General features: G+C 35.2%; 2 protein-coding genes and 1 long non-coding RNA gene across 3 annotated transcripts; all 3 read right to left on the reverse strand.

Moving 5' to 3' along the window:
- Positions 1 to 586: 586 nt before the first annotated feature.
- On the reverse strand, positions 587 to 1,691 carry LOC133829474 (uncharacterized). Its single transcript, XM_062259196.1, has one exon. The coding sequence runs from the start codon at positions 1,168 to 1,170 to the stop codon at positions 874 to 876; it is 297 nt and encodes a 98-aa protein (XP_062115180.1). The 5' UTR covers positions 1,171 to 1,691; the 3' UTR covers positions 587 to 873.
- Positions 1,692 to 5,793: 4,102 nt separating this feature from the next.
- Positions 5,794 to 7,604, reverse strand: LOC133831424 (small ribosomal subunit protein uS15). The gene is made up of 5 exons (XM_062261704.1): positions 7,439 to 7,604; positions 7,267 to 7,339; positions 7,035 to 7,173; positions 6,489 to 6,675; positions 5,794 to 5,977 (listed from the first exon to the last, which is right to left on the reverse strand). Exons 1-5 carry the CDS (start codon positions 7,459 to 7,461, stop codon positions 5,944 to 5,946), a joined length of 456 nt encoding a protein of 151 aa, XP_062117688.1. The 5' UTR covers positions 7,462 to 7,604; the 3' UTR covers positions 5,794 to 5,943.
- A 9,784-nt stretch (positions 7,605 to 17,388) lies between these two features.
- LOC133829476 (uncharacterized) lies at positions 17,389 to 20,764 on the reverse strand. Its single transcript, XR_009891800.1, has 4 exons — positions 20,591 to 20,764; positions 20,356 to 20,390; positions 18,628 to 18,786; positions 17,389 to 18,504 (listed from the first exon to the last, which is right to left on the reverse strand). It is a non-coding gene; the product is annotated as an uncharacterized LOC133829476 (long non-coding RNA).
- Between the last annotated feature and the right edge of the window lie 1,225 nt (positions 20,765 to 21,989).

Genomic DNA, 21,989 nt, shown 5'->3' on the forward strand with positions numbered 1-21,989 from the left:
AGGCTAGAAATTTGTAAATAATCCTAATTAAAATAATAAACCTGTTTCAGACAAACTTTCCAAGTGACACTAGGGCCCAGGCTAAAGACTACCTACACGCCCTATCTTCTTTAGAAAAAGAAATAATAATAATAATAATAAAAACTAGTAACGGTTAGTGTGGCAAGCCCTTGAACATGAAGCTTTCAAAAGCTTTTAGCTTTTGGAAAAGCAACGGTCTGATGTTGGTTGGTGAAAATTTAGAACCCTGATGTACTTTTTCCATATAAATTTGCAAAAAAAAATGCTTTGTGCTATGATGTTCCAAAGCTATAATTAAGAGAGAGAGAGAGAGAGAGAGAGTAGTTGAGTACTAAACATTATGACTAGGAAACTTTTGGTCATATGAAAAAAAGATCCAGTCTTGGATATTTACCTAAAACATGCCAAAAGGTACCTAACATAGTGACATGGTGTGCTCAAAATGTAATGATATATTATTATGGCCAATTTACCGTTAAGGAAGTATATCATGTCATAAAGCACTAAAGATTAAAAACAAAAACACATAATCCATTTCTTCTGAACACCTTAAGCAAGATTGGCATGTATCAATGGGGCTAAAACTAGTTCATTTCAAAAGAATGTAAAAGAAGTTTGTCATAAGAGACACATAAATCAGGTTTATACTTTAATTACTACATCATATAAGGTACCTGGAAACATCAAATGGGATAGCTCACTTCAATATTGACCATTCTATATGTAATGAAAGTACTAGCTAAAAAAACCATATTGAACACTACTACTGCTGCTGCTGCTTGATTCAATACCATTTCTTTTCTTTTTTTTTTTACACCATTCCCCTAAAGTATATTATCCATTTTTTTTACCTCACTTCTTTTGCTCTTCTGCTACTGGTTTTGATTCTTCTGCAGCTGGAGGTGGTGGAACTCCGCCATCAATGCAGCTCCGGCACTTCCTCTCAACCCATCCTTCTATGTCATGCTCCCCATTGCCACCAAAGTGTCGTCCACCGCATAGCCGAGCTATGATCCCAGCTATAACACCAACAATGGTTATCACTGCTAAAACCACCACCAGTGTCTCTATGGATCGATGAGCATAGCGATTTGAGTCAACCATTTCTGGTGGTGGTCCTTCCACTATTGGTTGAAGCTGATTGTCCATGGCTATGTAGAAGTAGCAGAGCTAGTTGGCTTGAAGCTTAATGTAGTTTAGGAACATATATAGAGAATGAGTTTGAAAGAGTCAAGGGAATATATATGAAGGGTTTACTTTAGTTTAACTAGGGAAAAAGGAGAGAGCCATACTAAGAGTAAGGGTAAGCTAGTTTAGCTTGACTGAGAGAGAGAATGAGACTTGAACAAGCCAAACTATCTATATAAGCTAAAGTGTGTGTGTTTAGGTGAGAGAACATGAGGATTATCAATTAAGTAATGGTCTTAAAACACTGTAGAGTAGAGAGATTAGTTTTGAAATTGAAGAGGATTTTGCAACTTCAACTTTTGGTGCTTTGGATCTTCTTCAGAGTGATTATTTCACTTCTAGCTTTTTGTTACAACTTTTTACTCTTTTGATTTTTCGTACAATAAGATGGTGTTGTTTTTAAGGAGCAAAATTATAGATGAAGACCAAACCAAAACCAAACGCTCTTCAGAGGAATAACTCTTTTTTTTTTTTTTTTCCAATAAATTTCTGAGAGTACTTTCAACATGTCAGTAAGTAATACATATCTTAAATAGGCTGTCTTTGCCACAACCTTAGTGAAAAAGAAAAAAATCATATTAATTTCGATTCCCAATTTTTTCTTTGTCCTTAGCTATATCACATGTTAATGTCTAATATATGAATCCAAGAACCAAACTAGATTTTAAACTTTGTTTTTCTTCTTGACTTTCCCCAAGATTTTTTGTATTCACTATTATCATTTCTCATAGTTGGAGAATGAGAAGCCCTCGTTCTCTCTCATACATTTTGTTGTTATATAAATATAAATGTATATACATTGAAACAATCATAACAAGTAGGGTAGCTACTTTGTCACCGTGTAAAAACACTTTGATTAGTATTATTCAACTGATGGGTCAATTTGACCAAGAGTGAGTACCTTTCATTTTCTGACCCTTCAGGCTTCATAAAAAGGACTCCTGACCAGCTTGTCCACGCACCATGACTAAACTGTACAACACAACATGGAGATAAGAAGAAGACCAAATAAGCTTAAAAAAAAGTATATTATAAGATAAATATATATATATATATAAAAAGGTTTGCTTCCCAAATAAACTATTTTTAAAGTTATTTTTTATTATAATCTACTTTTAATAATTCTTTGCAAAATAATCTTAAATAATTTAAATAGTTAGTCAAAAATTTAAACAGGAATTGGTCAAAAATTTTAGACAGGTAATCAAAAAATTTAGACAACAGGTCGAATTTTAGACTGAAGTCATCTTACAAAAAATTATCAAAAGTAGATCAGAGTACAAAATCACTTTAAAAAAATTATTTTCACCAATTTCTCGTGTGTATATGTATAAACTATTTCACTGTACATTTATTAGTCTACATAAACATTTTCAGGGTCTCTCTGCTCAACAAAGTTTAGTTCCTTATGTGTTGGAACTTGGAATATCTCCCTTATTTTGTCACAGTGCCCTCATTTATCAGACTCTTCTATTATAAATATTATTATTGGTTTTCACAAACCATGTTATAACTAGGTAGAGAATAAAGTTATTTTGGTTACCAAAACTTAAAACGGCTTATGATTGAACCAAAATCATGTGATAATAATCATATTATTACCATGCTAGTACTTTCTTTTTAGTATTCCAAGTTAAAAAGTCTTAAGATGTTTCTCTTCCCCAGCTAATCATTTGAAGAAAAATTCCTTGAATTTTGAAGAACTTGAATGCCCTTGCAAATGTAAATATTGAAATGGATATCATTGTTCATTAGTTTAACTCTAGTAGAAATTATCATGGTTTCTCAAAGCTACCTGTACCACATTAAATACGTAATTAATATGGTGATATATGTTTATATATATATATAAGATATTTGTCACACCTATATTTAATATGTATTTTTTTATTTTTCATAACAATAATATTTAATGTTGCCAATAAGGTCATATCTATTTTTGGTCGCAAAATGTTGACTAAATTATTAGTATATTTACTGTGAAAATTCTTAAAACTATTTTTTTATGACATTGGGAGGAGATTCAAATTTGGGACTTACTAGCTAATCATATGACCACCCTAAACCTAATATAGTTTGTTACACTTAATTATATATATATATATTGTATTAATACCTCATCACATTTATAATTTTTTTTCAATTTAAAAGTTCAATTTTAATAATAGAAAAAAATATAACTACTTAATCTTTTAAAAAATATATTATTTGAATAAAATAAACATCTTTTTTCTCTTTCTTTCTGTTTTTGAAAACCTATATTTGAAATTAAACAATTGACTGCAATTTTAATCAAGAATATAGTAGCTAAAAATAAATTTGGATTTTTTTTATAACACATTCATGATTTATTTTTAATTTGTTCTTGATTGACATTATTGCTGCAGAAATTAAAAAAGAAACGAATTTACTGAAAGAATTTTCTGGGTTGAGTCGTGGGCTTTAGTCACTTTCAGCCCAAATCGTGTAAGGTAGACTATCAACCACGCTGTCCCTAGGATAAAACAGCTCAGATCGTCTCTTTCTCTCTAAGTTGGTATTCCAAGTTTGTTGAGGCTCTCCAAATCATCTCCTTGGCTTCTAGGGAGTCTTGCACATGTTTCATGGTCCAGGGAGGGGTTGAACTTGTGCTTTGGCTTCAGGGGGCCCTAAGCTTGCCCCTCCTGCTGAGGTCCCCCCCTAAGGTAGCCCCCTGAGCTCGCCCCTGGTGGGCGTGGGCTTGGTCTTCGTATTTTTCCAATCTTCTCGCAAGCACATCTTGGACGCTTGTTTCTTGTTTGGCTTCTCTTGCCATTTTTCAATACTCACATTAGTTGCTTAGTAAACAATAAACTACATGGAGGCTTGAGCTCGCCCCCAGGCACCAGGAAGGTGAGAGTTTGATCCCCGAGATTTTTCCTCTCTTGGGACTCTTCTTTAAGTGTTTTACTTGATGTAGAATTTTTACATCCACTCTAATGAGTGTAAAAAAGAAAACTCAATCATCTCAATGAGTGCAATATTAAATAATTTGGTTCCATGTATCCGGTATAAGATTCAAATTTTGGTAGAAAGAGAATCCTAGTAGAATATTCAAATCTTGCTTTGGTAGGTGATTTTTAAATTTGTTTTTGGTTATTTGTTTTCTTCAGTTTATGAGTTTATTGTCCCATGGCATATGATGACTAGTTTATTAACTTTTGCCTTTATGCACTCCATAACTTTATTAACAGATAATTTTCTTTTATAAAAACTCAAAGAAACAAGCAATATACTTTTATTGGAAATACTAGTGAAACAATATATTTTGCAATTGTTAAACTTTTCGTATATGTTTGAAGTTAGATATACAAGTTGGATCTATATTATCTAGTGGTCATATAAATGAAAATGTCCTTTTAAAAAGTAATTTTAAAAAAAAAATCATAGAAATACAACATGTTTTTTCTTGTAATTAATTAAGAAATAATACTTTTTTTGTCTCAAATTATTTTTCTTTTTCTTTTTTGAATTCTCGTACTAATTAACTTGCATAGATATAAAAATTATCATATAAGATTAATAATGACATAAAATTTTGAGGGCGAAAATAATATTGCACGCTCCTAAGTTATATCTGAACAGCACACTCCCAAAAATGGCACTTAGGAGTGTTTTTTATCCCAATCTGCTGTTTTTATTGTGGTGTTTATTATAATTATTTTTGCGAATTTTCAAGAAATTTGGAATAGTTTACAATATCAAAAAATAGTTCAAACAACTTATTGTATGCATGCTCATTTTTTACCCATAAAAGTAACTCTTATAAAAGTAATTGTTTTGAACTTTGTTTTCAACATTATAAATTATTCCCAAATTTGCATGGAAATCGTTATAACTACAATAAACATCGACATAAAAAAATTACTCCCAATTGACTTTTTTGGGGTGTGTTGCATCGACACAGTAAACCACCATAAAATTTTATGGTAAAAATCCCAAGAGCTTTAACTGACATCACCAAGGATAATGAGTATTGAGATCCACATTAGGGGTGCCTCCCTTAATATTGAACAAAAAAATGTTGATATTAATATTTCTTTAGAACTCGTTTAGATGGTGGTATTAGAATGAATAGTATTGGAAAATTTTTATAATGTAATTTTAATATCAAATTAGAGAAGATTTTTAAAAAAGAAATCCAACCATCTAAATAATCACTAGGAATAACTTAATCTGATTAAAAAAATTGAAATAATTTTATACTATTCAATTCCTATCTCTATATCTTTTCTTAGTAAGAAAAAATAATTAATATTTTGCACCCAACCTATTTTCTTCAAATTTCATGGTGGCAAATGATCAAATCATTAATACTTTCAATAGTGATTTTTCCATTATTATTTTTTTAATCACCAGAAATGGTTGAACCCATTTGACAGTGCACGGATTAGACAGTTTTGCACGGATTAGAATGGCTACTGATTTACTTTATGCTTTATAAGTTACCTTCGTATTAGTAGGAATCAATGCGATCATGTGCTTGTCGCTAATTGTGGGATCTTTGGTTATTTCAACTTTTGGGAGGTTTATGCAGATTTAGTCAGGGAAGAAGAAACAAAGAGCTGTAGCAACTAAAAGTAGTGCCAAAAAACAAATCAACATCTCCAAGTCAAATACAATCAAAAATTACAAAGCTCCATATTCAGAAACAAAAATTAAATTCATCTTCTTAGTTCATTCTAAACCAAAACTGCAGTAATTACTGTAGCCACCCTAAGCAACAAGGGTGCTGGCAGTTGTTGACTCGCTGCAAATCAATAAAAGAAGCCAACTATCAAAATTTTGTTATTGCAGCAAAACTCACATGGGCAGCTTAATAAAAGTAGACAAAATGAGAGCTCCTACAAATGCCAGCTACAAAGTGGTGATAAGCAAACTACAACACCAAATTGAGCCATACTACGGAGGCTCCTCACCTCCATTTAGCAAAACCAGAAAATGTCACATTATATTACCAATCTCTTCAACAAACCAATTGAACACATATAAACAATCACATTCTGCCCTTCTTCATTCACCCTTTTTCCACTATCCTAATTTTAACTAGCTAACAGTTTCAAAATTTCAGATCCAGTATAACACAAGGTTAGAAGTATAGCCAAGCACAATGACACCTTTGTTCTGAAGGTTAACAGCAACAATGTGGTATAGCCAAGAACAAGACACAGTTCAATTCTCTAATAAACGAATTGATACAAAGAATAGCATGTCAAAAACAAAGTTAAAACTGTTAGACATGAAGAAACAGAAGTACTTACTATTTCCAAACTGGGGGAAGCTTCTTGGTCTTCTTGTAGTAACGTGCAAGTCTGTGAATCCTGCTCTCAACCAAAATCAATCGAAACTTGGAATCCTTGTCCTTCCTGTTCCTCTCGAGATGCTTCCTAATAGAGACTGCCTTCTTAATAAGATGGTACAGATCTTCAGGAATTTCAGGGGCAAGACCTAACAAACAAAACCAATTTTATAAAAACAAAGAAATCCAATCAACCAAGACATGCAGATAAGACATCGCCCAACCAATGGCTACAAGCCCTTAATCATTCAATAACCGTATTAAGATACTCAAACAAGAAAACAACCAGCTCAATTACACTATAATCCCAATTACCCAAAATTAAACAAATGAAAAACCATAAAAATTAATTATTCCCTTCGCTCATTCAAATATTTAGCAAAAAGTTCTTCCACCAAAAAAAAAAAGCAATGAAATAGGTCGACAATGACCGAAGATAAGGCTCAACATTGACTGAAAATAAGGTTCTACTCTTGAGCTCATAAAACAAAACACTAAGAATGATTACCGTGGGCCTTGAGAACACGCAAGATCTTGCTTCCAGTAACACTCTTAACCTGAGCAATACCGTGAGAGTCACGAAGAATCACACCGATCTGAGATGGAGTAAGACCCTTCTTTGCAAACTTGCAAATGTTCTCCTCAACCTAACACCATTATACTGAATCAATTAATACAGAAAAAATTATATATATATATATATATATTTGGGCTTGCAACCAACAAACTAATTAGCATACATCTTGAGAAGAGATCTTGAGCCAACTTGGTGAAGTTCTCTTGTATGGAAGAGCTGAGGCTGAGATACCCTTACTGAAACCAGGAATCCGAAAAAAAAGTTACAAACTAATTGAACTATATAGATAAACACACACATATATATATATATATCGGTCAGTACAGAAACGATACCCGCGACTGTGCATACGACCCATGGTTGGTGGCGCAGAAGAGTTCCTTCTTCTACCTTCTTCTGGTTCCTGCCTGAGCCTTTCTCCTCTAAAACCCTAACCTAACAATGGAGCTTCTTGGTACTTAAATAAAAAGCCCTAAATATTTGTTATTTTGGGTCGGCCCGACCGTCTGTTCATTATAGCATATTTACAAGGGAAATTCACGTATTTACCTAAGATTTAAAAAAAAATACTAAAAATACGAAATCGTTAAAAAATTACAAAAAAAAAAATATGGAGTGGCAGAATATTTTTTTTTATATGAAGTTTACATATTTGTAATAATATAGTTTTTTTTAACCAAAATTTATAAATTTATAACAATATGTTACAATTTTGTAAACAACATTTATAGACTATATAGAAAATTGTAAATCTATTACAAATTGTTATCGTATTTTTATAATTTTTATCCTTTGTTTCACAGGATGGATTTAATTAACACGGATAGACCTGAAAAGGTCTCCGCAAGCATAACATTCCGAATTTTTAAAATCTTTTTGAAATTTATAGTGCTATGTGTAATTTTCTTATTTACAATTATATAAATATAACATAAAATAATTACGAAAAATCACCTATATAATTTTATTTATAAAAATATATTGCCACATTATCAAAAAAATACCGATTTTCAAAAATAATATACATGAATTAGAAATATTTCTGAAATCTCGAATTTCCTAGTTTTTGGGTTTTCAAAAGTAACATTTTGGTAACTTATCGTTACTTATAATTGTGATAAGTTACCAATTTGTTACTTTTCACACAAATGTTTATTTTTAGAGCATATTATTTCATATACATTTTGGTTACCTCTAAAATTTATTTGCTGAAATTTTTTTATCTTAAAATATTAATTAGTTTTTTTAGGTAATATTATAGTGTCTTATTTTTTAAGATATTTTTACATTATCTTCAAACTTGTTTTAGGAACTAATGAGTTACAATAAAATATAACAATTATTATATAGTTTATCATCAAAAGTTATTTTTAGTATACTATATAGTAACTTTTTTTAATGAAAAGTTTTAATTCACTTTTTAGTAACTAATGTAATTTACATGTAAATAATAGTGTTTCTTTTATTAATCAAACAAAAAATAAATTTGGAAGTTAATTTCGTATTATAAAAAAAATACACAGTTTAGTTTTTTATTATGAATTTTTGTTTAACTAAATTAGAAAGCAACTACATAGTTATTTTTTAAATATAACAAAGCATAAAAGAAATTTTTTGGTTAACAAAATAAAAAGAAACTAAAATATTACTTTTAATTCTTGTCATCTTCTCCGACGACGGCGAAAAACATATGTTTCCCATGTGTGAGCCCAAACGACTAGCGGTGTGATCATGATCTTATTTTTAAGTTTTGAAGAAGAAAAAGAAAAGAGAAATATATAAATTTGAAGAAAAAAAAAAACTTGTTTTAAGATATAGATTACTATATGTGTGTAAATAATTATTTGTATGTGATTTTTGTAAATAAATTTCAAATCATGTTGAGGGATGTAATTAATCTGTTCATTATTTATATGGCCCTCCCTCATGAACTAATTTTCACCCGATTTATTTATTGTTGTTGGAAATGTACATTATTAGTATTTATTTCGATTTATACCATTTTTAAAATTATTTACTAATAAATCGTAACTTATATTCCATCACTTTATAAAAGTGATATTCCCATTTCCTGCGTGACCCCGGAACGACCGTCCAAGCCCATGGTCAGGGCATTCAAAATGTGGGCCCGGCCCAAGGCCTCTTGGTACGGGAATATCCAAGGGGCACGGGGCCTCGTGTGCAATTCTGGGCCAGACATGGTCCGGTATGGTTATCCGGGACAGTCATCTGGGAGACATGCAGACAACTCGGACCCCCCCCCCCGGCGTTATACGTGCCTGGTCCCGGAGCCTGGTGACGGTCCGGGCCTGTGGTAAATGAAGAGGGACAAAGGTAAACGAACCCGGATCACGTCGTCCCCGGTTGGTGGGAAAAGCGTCCAGGACCCTGAAGCCACCCCACTCCGCGTGGATGTTATCCCTACTTTTCACCTGCAGAAAAGGCCACCTCGGGATTGTACGCCGTTGTTTCAGATCTGCACTGCCAAGTATTCTGACTGGTCTTGTCCCCTGAATCTGCCTCGTAACTCGAAGTGTCCAGACCAAAAGAACCGTTTTGTCGGGCGAAATATAGTTCTTGGGCCACCTTATTGGGCCTTAATTGGTCTGGAATTTATGTGTGTTTTATCTTTTATATTGGGCTTCCACCAGAGAGGCCAAGAATATCCATATCTCTGATGGGCCCAGGTCATACCCGGCCCAGACCCAGTGTTCCCATGAGCCTATAAATACGGGCAATAGAACACTGAAAAAAGGATCTCTCTTCGACTTGTATACAGTTACTCTGTCAAAACATAGAGAGAAACTCCATTGTAAAAGACTTTCCAAGCTCTAATACAACTGACTCATGGACTAAGGCTTATTAACACCCCAACCACGTAAAAATCATGTGTTAATCCTCTAAATTCCATATCATTAGTCTTAGCTAATATTCATTAATATAGTTTCCGAAAATCTCGGTAAACAAAAAGTTTTTGAAAAAATATTGTACATGGATATATTTTGAAATTTTCATATTTATATTCCACCAGTGGAAGTTTTATAAAACTGTAATACTTGCCTTATATTATTGTTGGAAATTTTAAAAAAAATGTTTGTACTTATAAAGTTTGATGTGTGCTTCTTTAATTTTGTCTTTGTCATCGTCATTTCAATTTCTATCTCCTTGCTTATTCTTCATTGAGAGCGGGGTGAAAAATATTTTTGGCAGGAACAATTCCTAATGAGATTGATTTATAATTAAAGAGTAATGTTAAGTACATACTCATTTTACACACTCAAAATACACACAATGATATAACATGTATCTTAAATCACACATAAAAGTAATGATCTCACTCTAAATAAAATTGAATGGTTTAAGATGCATGGCACATCATTGTGTGTAAGATTGATGTATACTTATTATTATTCATGATTAAAACTAAAATTTTGAGTATTATGCAATGATTATAATCCAAAATACTAATGTAAATAAAACACTAGGAACACTTCGGCTTCTCCCAAGGTTGAGTCCATCCCCCTCTGCCCTGGTGCTTTATCTTCTCCTACCTTGAGTTCCTGGTGCTTTCTCCAGTGTGGCTCTGGTGCTTCCGAGTTCCTTGCCTTGGGTTGTCGCTCCCTCTTCGGTGACGTGTGGGTTATGGATTCCTCGCCAGCAAGTCAGACCTGCATTGTCAGCGATGGTGGTGTGTCGGTGGGTGCGTGGACGGTGGGGACGATGGGGGCATCGGGTTTGCGTCGGTGGTGGTTGGTGCTAGAAGAGCATGGGATTTCAAGGTTGGGTTGGGTTTGGATTGCTTTGGGGGTTCTCTCTGTTTATGTTCTAATTTTTTAGTTTTATTTTGTTTTAATGTCTTTTCTTTCATTTCCATAATAAAGGTAGAATTTTTCCACTGCCCTGCTAGTTTAGTGGGGGATTTAGTTTGTATGGTGCGGGAGGATAACTTTGGGTCCTATTGGGTGGTTGGTGTCTCATCAAGTCACTCAGATTGCGTTTGCAGGGATCTCAATCTTGTTTCCTTTCACTTTCTGATTTGAGGGATTCCTCGACCTCTATCCTTATTAACCCAGTTACACCCAAAATTCAAGGATGAATAAATGGGCCTCGAAATGTAGGCTTGAAAAGCGTAAGCTCAAAGAAAACAAGCAGTGGTTGAACACTTGAATAAATATGCTTGATTCCTGACCTGTTGTTGTTGGGATCGAGCACAAGTTTAAAGACTCAAGCTTAAGTTTCAAGCTCGAAAGAAAGAATCTTCTCCAACGCATATGGGTGTTGTTCGAGCATTAGTTGCAGCCTCGAAAGCATTGGTCTTCGAAGATTGAGTTCGATGAAACCACTAGTTGAGGATGGGGCTGACTGGAATAACAAGCTCAAAATTATGTTGATCTCGAAAGCGCGTTAACCTTGCAATCGAGGTCAGCAACGCGTTTTGCACTCAAAAGTTGTTAGGAGATCACTATTCCTTGGGGATTTGTTGTTATCTGATAATTAAATCTCAATTATCATAGGATATTATGTATTTAATATATTTATTTGTATTTATTTCATATTAAAATAATTGGTTCTAACTTCTCTAAATCAGGGGAAGATATTCTCCTAACCAGGCTTATAAATTGCCTGGTAATTATCATTTGTAGTCTCGCATAAACTGGTACTGAGAATACTCTGTCGAATTGCTTTGAGAAAGCTTTGAGAGAGTATTGAGATCAATAATATTGACTCGTGGACTATTCAGATTTTAAACTGCTAAACCACGTAAAAGTTCTATTGTTCTTTTCTTCTTTCTGAAATATTATGTAGCGCTCTTCAAATTTAAGTTGACGAAAAACGGCGTCACAGTTTGGTGCTTTCATTGAGAGTATTAAACAAATCTCTGTATTGTTTAATCAGATTTCTCATGCATTGCATCAATGGCCGTCGCGAACAAGCCAGGAGCTGGTGGGCGACCATTTCCCCAAATCCCTGAGAAATAAACTCCTCAAACTGAGAATTATCCTTGAAGGTCAGGGAAGCAGCCAATGGCAGACCATAACCCAGAAGAGGGGAGTGCATCATGTGACTCTAGAGGGCCACCTGCCCCTAAGCCCGACGGGGACCTCTATTATAATCCTGAGAAGTACATACCCATTGTGGAACTAGACAATTGCCAATTACATCAACAATTGGGCGAAGCCACACTGCGTAATGAAGAATTGGCCAGGCAGGCCGCCGAGGTCCAGGCGCCACCCTGGACGCCCAGAGGGCGTCCCCGTAGAAGTACGACCGCCAAGAGGGCCCAATAAGGGGCCCAACAAGCCCAGCCAAGGCCTAGGGCAAACACTAGCGACAATCGCCCTGGGAAGAATAATCAAAATAATGTTGCTGGTAATCCAACGATGAGTGTAACTACAGGAATAGGGAATAACCGAGCTCCCCCAGCACCTCGAAGCACTAACCCTGAACCTGTCAGAAATAACCCGGAGTGAGTCTGGGCCAATTCGGGACCTTCCAGGCCCAATAATGGAAGGCCCCCACCATCGCCTATAAGGCATCCACCGTCTCTCATAAGGCACCCATCTCTAGTCAGAGAAGCACCCGAGTCGGCTCCTAACGGGAACCAAATGGGGGAGCATGCACCACAAAGACCTTCTCAGAGTGGAAGTCGAGACGAAAACCGTCGAGCTCGACCCGGACACGGGAGCGAGCGAGAGGCAACCCGAGGATAGAGGGCAACCCAACCAGCAGGAAGCCACATATCGAGACCACATACAACTAAAGCAAGAGGGTCGGTGGAAGATCCACCTCGAAACCATCGAACCCTTCAACCAGAAATAAATGTTTGTTTTATGAGTGGGAGTTTGGACCTCACTAGGTCCGTAAGCGTATATAATACTGAACCCAGGGATACTAGGAATTATGACAATAATCCTGATCTTCGAGATCATCTGAACCAGAACCGGGGGCAGGCTAACCCCTCAAACCCCGATTTACGAGCACATCTGAACAGCCGAAAAGAACCTATGCAGCCACTATATGGGAACCAGTATAACCCCATACGAGGGCAGGGAGCTGGAGTTTTTATAAACAATAATCAGCTACCCCAAGAAAAAGCTCAGCCTCCAGTGGACTTGGTCCAGGAGAGAATTAATCAACTCGAAAGAGCGTTCGGGCTCCTTCAAGATGAAAGGAACAAAGGACAAGGTCGAAAACTCCGATGAGGAGCTCGAGCCTTTTGCTCCACATATATCAAACACACTACATTTTTTTCAATGCTGGAGCTGGAGTTTTTAGTGTTGAAAATGGTCGGTGGCCGCGGCCTGTGGGACAGAGACTAGTGGCTACGACCACTAATGTCTCTGGCCACGGCCACAGGCAAAAAACTGACCATTTTTTCAGTTTTTTCAATCTTTGTTGAACGACTCAAAAAACCCAAATAACTCCCAAATCTCATCTTTAATTCCATATTAATCCAATTAAACATTGGTAACAGCCATGGGGGTTGGTGGATTTGAAATTCAAAGGGTGTCTCTAAACTCTATAAATAGGAGCCTATAGCTCACTTGTAAGACACAACATTTCTATCCATTAGAGCACTTGGCTATAAACACCTTGAGGCTTGATTATTCCAGAAAGCATTTCCTATAATATGTGAGAGATCCCTTAGTGCTTGAGTTAGGGGGAAATAAACTTTTGGACAAAGGTTTCAAACCTTGTTCAAGTTGGTGATCCCCAATACTCTTCACTTTGGTAGTGTGAGTGAGAGTTGTTTATCTTTTGTTTCTAGTTCCTTTCTTTCATTCTATTGATTTTCATCTTTATATTGTTCTTCTCTATTTGCTTGTATTTCTTGTTCAAGAGTTGTAATCTTTTCTTTTATTTTGTTTCAAACACTTTACTTTATTTGTAACATTTTGCTTAGAGTTGTATTTTACTATTCTCTTCTTCTTCATTTTCTTTGTTTATTTGTAATTTTCAGTTATAGAGTTGTAACTCCTTTTAATCAATCATTATTTTTTGTAATATATTGCATAGAGTTGTAATTTCCATTGAGGCAAATTCATATTTTCCTAACACCACCCGTGAGCCCAATTTTTTGTGCACTTTGGGCCTTGCATCTTTCATCTTTGAGCTTTGAAACTCATGTTTTTGTGGTATTTTAGAAAAATGAAAAATGACCATACACCAAAATAGCTAAGTTAATATTAATAATAAGATTTGATTTTTCAAAATCATATTTTATTATTAATATTTCAAATTTATTTTGTAAATCTCATTTTGATGTTTAATTTCTTTTTAATCATTTTCTCCCTCTATAAATAGGGACTCTCATTTCATATTTACCATGTAATTTTTAGGTAGAAAAACTCTACCAAATTTTAGTCTCATTTCTCATATTTTCTCTCTAGAATTTTATGAGAATGTCTAGCATAATAGGCTACCCTTCTTAGGAAGGTTAGGATGATCTTATATGCACTATGACTTTGTTTGGTATTTTTGATTCACCTTGTGCTTAAAGTTTATATATTTGAGTGATTTATTTTCTTTCATCTCTATTCCTTCATCTTGTCATCTATATTTATGTTTACTAATAGTATATAGATTTTTTCAAACACTTTCTATGTATTATCAAATTATTAAAAATAATATAGATAGTATCTTTATCATTTTCTCCATCTCATTCATATATATTTACTTGTGCTAAATCTATATAGAATTAGTCATGCTCTTTCTATGTATTTTATAAATAGTAAAAGTAATATTTGTGTTAGGTTTTATGTCCAATCTTTTATTGCATTATGGCCAATGGTATAATGTCATTTTTAGATTTCCCATAAGATTGATCTCATCTTTCCATGGTAAAGAATAATAATCACTTGAATACATTTTTGTAAAACATATTTGTGCTTCAATGCTAAATCTTCCAAATGAATAGTTGGGATGTGAACTTCTCATTTGTGTAATTTTTATGAATCAAATATCCAAATAAATAAGTATGCATATTGGTGACTATTGACCATTTCTACTTGTTACATATTGTTACATCACACTTTAGTCTATCTTTATTTCTAATCATAAATCTCAAAAATAACAAAAATATCACTTGTTCTATTTTCCTCATATTATTTATCTCTTAACTTTATTTATTGATTAACTTTATTTCTTTGCTTCCTTGTGGAATTGACCGCCCGATCTATACTATGACTACCGCTAAGTGGAAGTCACGTTTGGGCGTTAAACACCAACCTAGGGTCAACAATTCAAACCAAGAATGAAGTCACAATTCCAGTCATTTACATGCAGTGGCCAGCGATGTGGAAGCCTCAAGAGGAAGTCAAGGATGTGTCAGAGAACATCAGTTGGATGACACCGATAATCCAATATCTGACTGATGGCACACTCCCGCAAGACATGAGTGAATCTCGAAAGATTAGTGCCAAGGTAGCAAGGTTCACTTTATATGATGGAAAATTTTAGAAATGATCATATTCTGGGCCCTTACTTAGGTGTCTCACTCCAGTAGAAACACACTACATTCTTACAGAGTTACATGAAGGTGAGTGCGGCAACCACTCAGGTTCAAGAAGTCTCAGCAATAGGGCGTTAACTACCGGATACTATTGGCTAACCATGAGAGTAGATTCACTCAACTTTGTGCTAAAATGTGACAAATGCCAACGGTTTGCCCAAATCTCACATATGCCACCAGAAAAGCTACATTCAATTCTAGCACCTTGGCCTTTCATGAAGTGGGGGATGGACATAGTAGGGAAGATGCCAACTGCTCCAAGACAATGAGTATTCATGCTAGCACTAATAGACTATTTTACCAAATGGATCGAGGCAGAAGCATTTGCAAAGGTAAGGGATCTCGAAGTTAAGAATTTTTTCTGGAAAAACATAATATGCAGGTTTGGAGTGCCAAAGGAGATAATCACAGACAATGGCTCACAATTTGTAAGTTTGGAATTCCAGAACTTTTGCAAAGAATGGGGAATCCAACTCTCATTCTAGACCCCAAGATACCCACAAGCCAATGGTCAAGTAGAATCAACAAACAAGATTGTTGTCAACAGATTGAAAAAGAGGTTAGAGAAGGCCAAACGAAGGTGGGAAGATGAGTTGCCTGGTGTTCTATGGTCTTATCGCACAACTGCAAAAACCTCTACCGGTGAGACCCCATACTCGCTCACCTTCGGAATAGAGGCAATCATACAAGCAGAAATAGGCATTCCTACCCCCAGGTATGAATACTTGACTGATAATCAGAACTGGCAGAATATGAACCTCAAGCTCGACTCACTGGATGAAAAGAGAGAGCAAGCCTTGGTTAGAGTTGCAGCATACCAACAGAAGGTTACTCAACATTTCAACAAAAACATCCGAGCATAAACGTTCAAGAAGGGCGATTGGGTGCTCCTCCGGGTATTTCAAAACACTAAAGAGGCAAGAGTTGGTAAATTGGGCCCCAAGTGGGAAGGCCCCTATAAAATTACTAAGGTCATTGGACAAGGGGCATATCGACTTCAAGCGGACGATGGTTGAGAAATAGGCAATAGCTGGAATGCCACTCATCTAAAACAGTATCATTTCTAACTCAAACTTTGTTAATTACACTTTCTATGAATAATATACCGACTTAAGCATCGGAGAGTCAACGACATAGCACAAATGAGGCAATCTATCCTCGAAGCCCAGAGTGATCAAACTAGCAATCAATTTTAATCATAAGCGCCCAAGTTGTGAGCACCCATACGATCATACTCAAATCAAATCATGAACGAGCAAGATCATGCCAAAGCATCTGTAATGTATTCAACACTTAACTTATTTTCAATTTATTTCATCTCAAACACTCTACTGACTTAAGCGCCAGAGAGTCGACGGCAGAGGTACAATTTATGGATCAAGAATCTGACAGTCACAAGTTCATATCTTCCAATGACTCCATCATTAGACAGGACCTCAAGAAAACATCATGTTCACACAAGCGCTTGCTCCCAGATTCTAAAGTGTTACCTTCAGTCCAAATAATTCGAAGAGAAAAAAAACACTCAGACGAAAGAGTTTAACTGTGACCAACTTCATCACTCACACTCAAACTGGGGAGTAAGGAGTATAGACTTATCAAAGTCGAAGCAATCAAGAAATCTTGCAAAAGACATTTAGAGTCTCAACCACCTTCAGCTTATGACAATGATCTATGGTAATCTATGGTACGCTCAACTCAAACTAAACTATACACTTATCTATTTTCTTCAAATATTACATTTTTTAAAATTACTACTATGTTTATCAATGACTCAAATTCAAAAATGTAAGGAGAAATTTTAACACTCATTTAGAACACCATAAATAGACAAATATTTCTTCTAGCAGTCATCGAATCCTATTAGGCAAATAGTACAAAAGATGAATTCAAAAAGGGGGCATGTGCAAGGAAAATGTCAATAATCAAAATACCCAGATACATGAACCACTAAGCAAAATATGAAGCGAAACTAAGCATTTGTATGAGGTTCTTCACGGTCCTTTGTAGTACCGAGATCAAGGATCTCAGCAGCTGCTTCTTCGATATTCACAATCTTCAAGTTGTTCAGCTCCTTCACCATCAACATCCAAACCCATGTGGGCACAGTAAGTTTCTATCTCACTATCCACATCCCAGTCAACATACTTTCCTTCCTTGTACTCGATCATTAGTTCTCCACGAGTCTTGACAAAAGCAATCAAAGCAACCTAGTCAAAATCAGAGGCAAGGTCCTCTGCCTTTTTCTTCTCATTATTCAGCTATCGCTTCACCTTCTCAAGCTCATCCTTTAGAGGTTTAATAAGATCTCAGATTGGCGCTCTTTCTCTACATGCTTCTCAATCTCCAGCTTCAAGGAAGCATTATTATTAGTCAAAATTATGTTCTTCTTCTCCAAGACAGGATAATCTTCTCGAATGTAAATCATGGCTTGAAGAATCTACATACATTACAACCAAGTTTAAAAAAAGCTAAAATGACTAAACACAATAATAAGGCAATAAACAACATCCTTGCCTTGTAAGCCTCAGCTACTCCATAGTTGGCAGCCCCAACTCGACCAAGATCATTCAGTCATTCTCGATTAGCAGGATGAAGGAGTCTACCTACATGTCCTTCAATCGATGCAGGGTTTGAGTAAATCGACACAGTATGAGGAATTCGAAGGACAGTCTCATCAGGGACCTCTGGGTCAAGAAAGTCAACTTTCCTCTTGATAGTAGTACATGTACCCAAAGAAGATTGGGTCAGCGGAATATCAGAAAAATTAATCTCGAAAACTTGTTTGGACCCGCCTGTCTTTGGCCTCTTAGCTGTTGTCAGTTTGGCTTTAGCCATAGCATCACTAGCTTTGGGTATTTTGATCACTTTGTTTTTTAGACATCTTGTCTGCAAACATACGTTGCTCTTTGGTCAAGTGAGTCAAAACAGAAAACTTAATTCCAACCTTCTCAAGTTCTCAAGTTAGAACAAGGATGTGAATGTGTTCAAGGGATTGAAGTTCAGAGATACCTTCGTCGTTACTGTCTTGTGATTTTTTCCGACAATCTTTGTGAAGAAACTTTATGAAATTACGATGCTCCTCTTTTATAGATTCAATACCCTCAATAATTTGATCAACTAGCTCGTCCGTGTAAGGTTGAGCACCAAGGTCTGTATCTGCACTAGAAACTGTACATCAACATTAATAAAACATACATAGTCGTCACAATAAAAGCACACAATTCAACACTCACTCAAGATCCGCCAAGAGAATGGAAAACTCCTTTCAACCCCCGGCTCAAACAAACCACTACCTCTAAAGAAGCAATATGCTTCCTTCCAGACTGAATCATTAGCCTTAGTCAAACTGGTTACAAATGGTTTTTTCCTAGAGCGACAAACGAATTGTACTCGACCCCTATCTCTATCGTGCTCTTTAACATAATAATGTTTCCTAAAAATTATGGGATCTACTATAATACCAAACCTTTCAATAAAGTGCTCAAGGCTTAGGAGTAGTCTCCAACTATTTGGCATAAGTTTCCTAGGAGATATTTCATAGAGACTAAGTATCTCAGTCACCAAAGGAGTGAAAGGGAAAAAAAATCCACAATCAAAAGCTGCCTTGTAAAGACACACCCAATCTCCCATATCCCAGTCATCCCTCTCATAAGATTTAGGCAATCTCATTTCCACATTTGAAGGTATATCATAAGTAACTCTCCAGTTTTGCGAATCTCCACTTGTCAAGGTGCATTCAGGGTTTACGTTAAGGATCCCAGTAGGACGACTGGAGCACTCAACCTAACATTCATAATGTTCACCACCTTATGGACCAATCATGAAACCTATTATCTTTGGATCCTCTAAATTCCCAACAGCAAGTGTTGCGCCCATATCTATTTTGTCACAATCAGGATTTTGGACAAGAGTAACTCGGTCAAATAGAACCCCCATTGGGATCCCATCACTCTCGACATCCTTAATCAGACAATTTGACAAAAGCCTCTCATTGTTCTCCACTGGATTGTCCATATATCCCATAGCATGAGAACTCCGCTCTATAGCAAAGTCTAGAATCGTCAATTCAAAACTCTACATTCACCATTAGTGACAGTTCAATACTTGAACTTAAGCATATTTTGCTTCAGTCAGCCTAAGCAAATTAACATATGTTAAAGAGCAGTCAACTTCCGTGATCAAACATCACAAATAGAAGAACTCAATTCAAAACTAATGATTAAACACCCACAGTCAATTTTTACAAGCAAAAATGAGAGAGCACCCACAGTCAATTTTTACTAGTGAAAATGAGAAAACACCCACAGTCAATTTTTGCGCAAAAATAAGAAAGAATCAACAGTCAATTTTCACAAGTGAAAGCGAGAGCAAGAGCATTCAATTGTTACGAATGAAAGATAGCATCAGCAATCAATAAAAAGGCACCTGCTTTCAATTTTTACAAATAAAAGTAGGGTAGCACCAGCAGTCAATTTCTTCAAGATAGTACCAAAAATCAAATGAAAAATAAACACTAGTACTCAAAGCTACCAATTAATCAAAATCAGTTATATTCAAGAGATAGGCCCACAAACAGGCCCATGAAAATATTACAAAATCAAATTGGATCAAAAAGCTAAACTTTTTCCAAGCTTAAAGAACAAATTTTGGGACAAACCCTAAAACCTCAAGCATTCTAGAAATCAACACAATGATTCAAACAATCAACAACAATAAAAAGTTGCAGAGAGAACTAACCTCAATACAATAAAAAGGAGCTCATGCTTCAAATCCTTCAAATTAGAAAGAGAGACCCAAATATAAGAAAAATAAAATAGCTCTTGGGAATGCCTAGTAAACTAAAATAATATTCTCCAATATGTGTATATATACATATCTATATACATAAATACATACAAGTTTTTCAAAACAACAAAGTTCACCAACAATAATGGGCATACATAATCAAAGTCAACCCCATTTCATGACTTACAGGAATTGCCAAAGAAAGAAACAAATTCAGAAGCCAGCTGAAGAAGGAGCCCAATCGCCAAAAAAATTCGAGGTAAGCCTCTTTGATCCTTTGGGTATCTGTCTGAAATAATATGAGTATATTATATTGTCGTACGGTCCTTTGGCATTTTTCTCTATTGGTGTACAAAGTATTGATGTAATGATATAAATGTTATTTTTAAACCTTTTTGAAAATATTAATAATAATAATCATAAATATTATTATATATATGTTGATAGTAGGTATGACCCATAGAAAAAATATATATAGTTATACATGAAGTGCTATAATTATCTACAGAAATGTTGTTTCTTGAGTGATATTGATTGAATAGATAACTCATATTGATTGGACAAGGTGGCTGCTACTTGTACAAATATTAATTATAAATTGAGTGCTACTTCCTTCTAGAATTTCTATAGGGAAATTTCGCATAATAATTTTGTAATTTTTTTTAATATGCCACCATAACTTATTATCCCAAATATAAGATAATTTCAATTTTTTAGACAAAAATACCCCTAACATCAAAATTGCATCGAAAAAGTATCGTTTGGGATAATAATCAAGTTTTCATGATTGTATCGAAATAGCATCGATGTAGCATCGATTTGGCATCGATGTAGCATCGAAACACCATCGGCATCGATGTAGCATCGATGTAGCATCGAAATGGCATCGAAAAAGCATCGTTTGGGATAATAATCAAGTTTTCATGATTGCATCAATGTAGCATTAATTTGGCATCGAAGCACCATCGGCATCGATGTAGCATCGAAAAAACATCGTTTGGGATAATAATCAAGTTTTCATGATTGCATCGATGTAGCATTGATTTGGCATCAAAACACCATCGGCATCGATGTAGCATCGATTTGGCATCGATGTCGATGGTGTTTCGATGCCAAATCGATGCTACATCGATGCTATCATGAAAACTTGATTATTATCTCAAACGATGCTTTTTCGATGGAATTTCGATGCAAAATCGATGCTATTTCGATGCTATTTCGATTCAATAATGAAAACTTGATTATTATCCCAAACGATATTTTTTCGATGCCATTTCGATACTACATCGATGCCGATGGTGTTTCGATGTTGTTATATCGAAGCTATTTCGATGCAATCATGAAAACTTGATTATTATCCCAAACGATGCTTTTTCGATGCCATTTCGATGCTACATCGATACTACATCGATGCCGATGGTGTTTCGATGCTACATCGATGCCAAATCGATGCCGATGGTGTTTCGATGATACATCGATGCCAAATCGATGCTACATCAATGCTATTTCGATGCAATCATGAAAACTTGATTATTGATAACTCTACAAAATAGAGTTATTTTACTACTTTTTATGTGCTAATTGTT

This window comes from Humulus lupulus, chromosome 4 (genome assembly GCF_963169125.1).
Source record: "Humulus lupulus chromosome 4, drHumLupu1.1, whole genome shotgun sequence".
Classification (NCBI taxonomy): domain Eukaryota; kingdom Viridiplantae; phylum Streptophyta; class Magnoliopsida; order Rosales; family Cannabaceae; genus Humulus; species Humulus lupulus.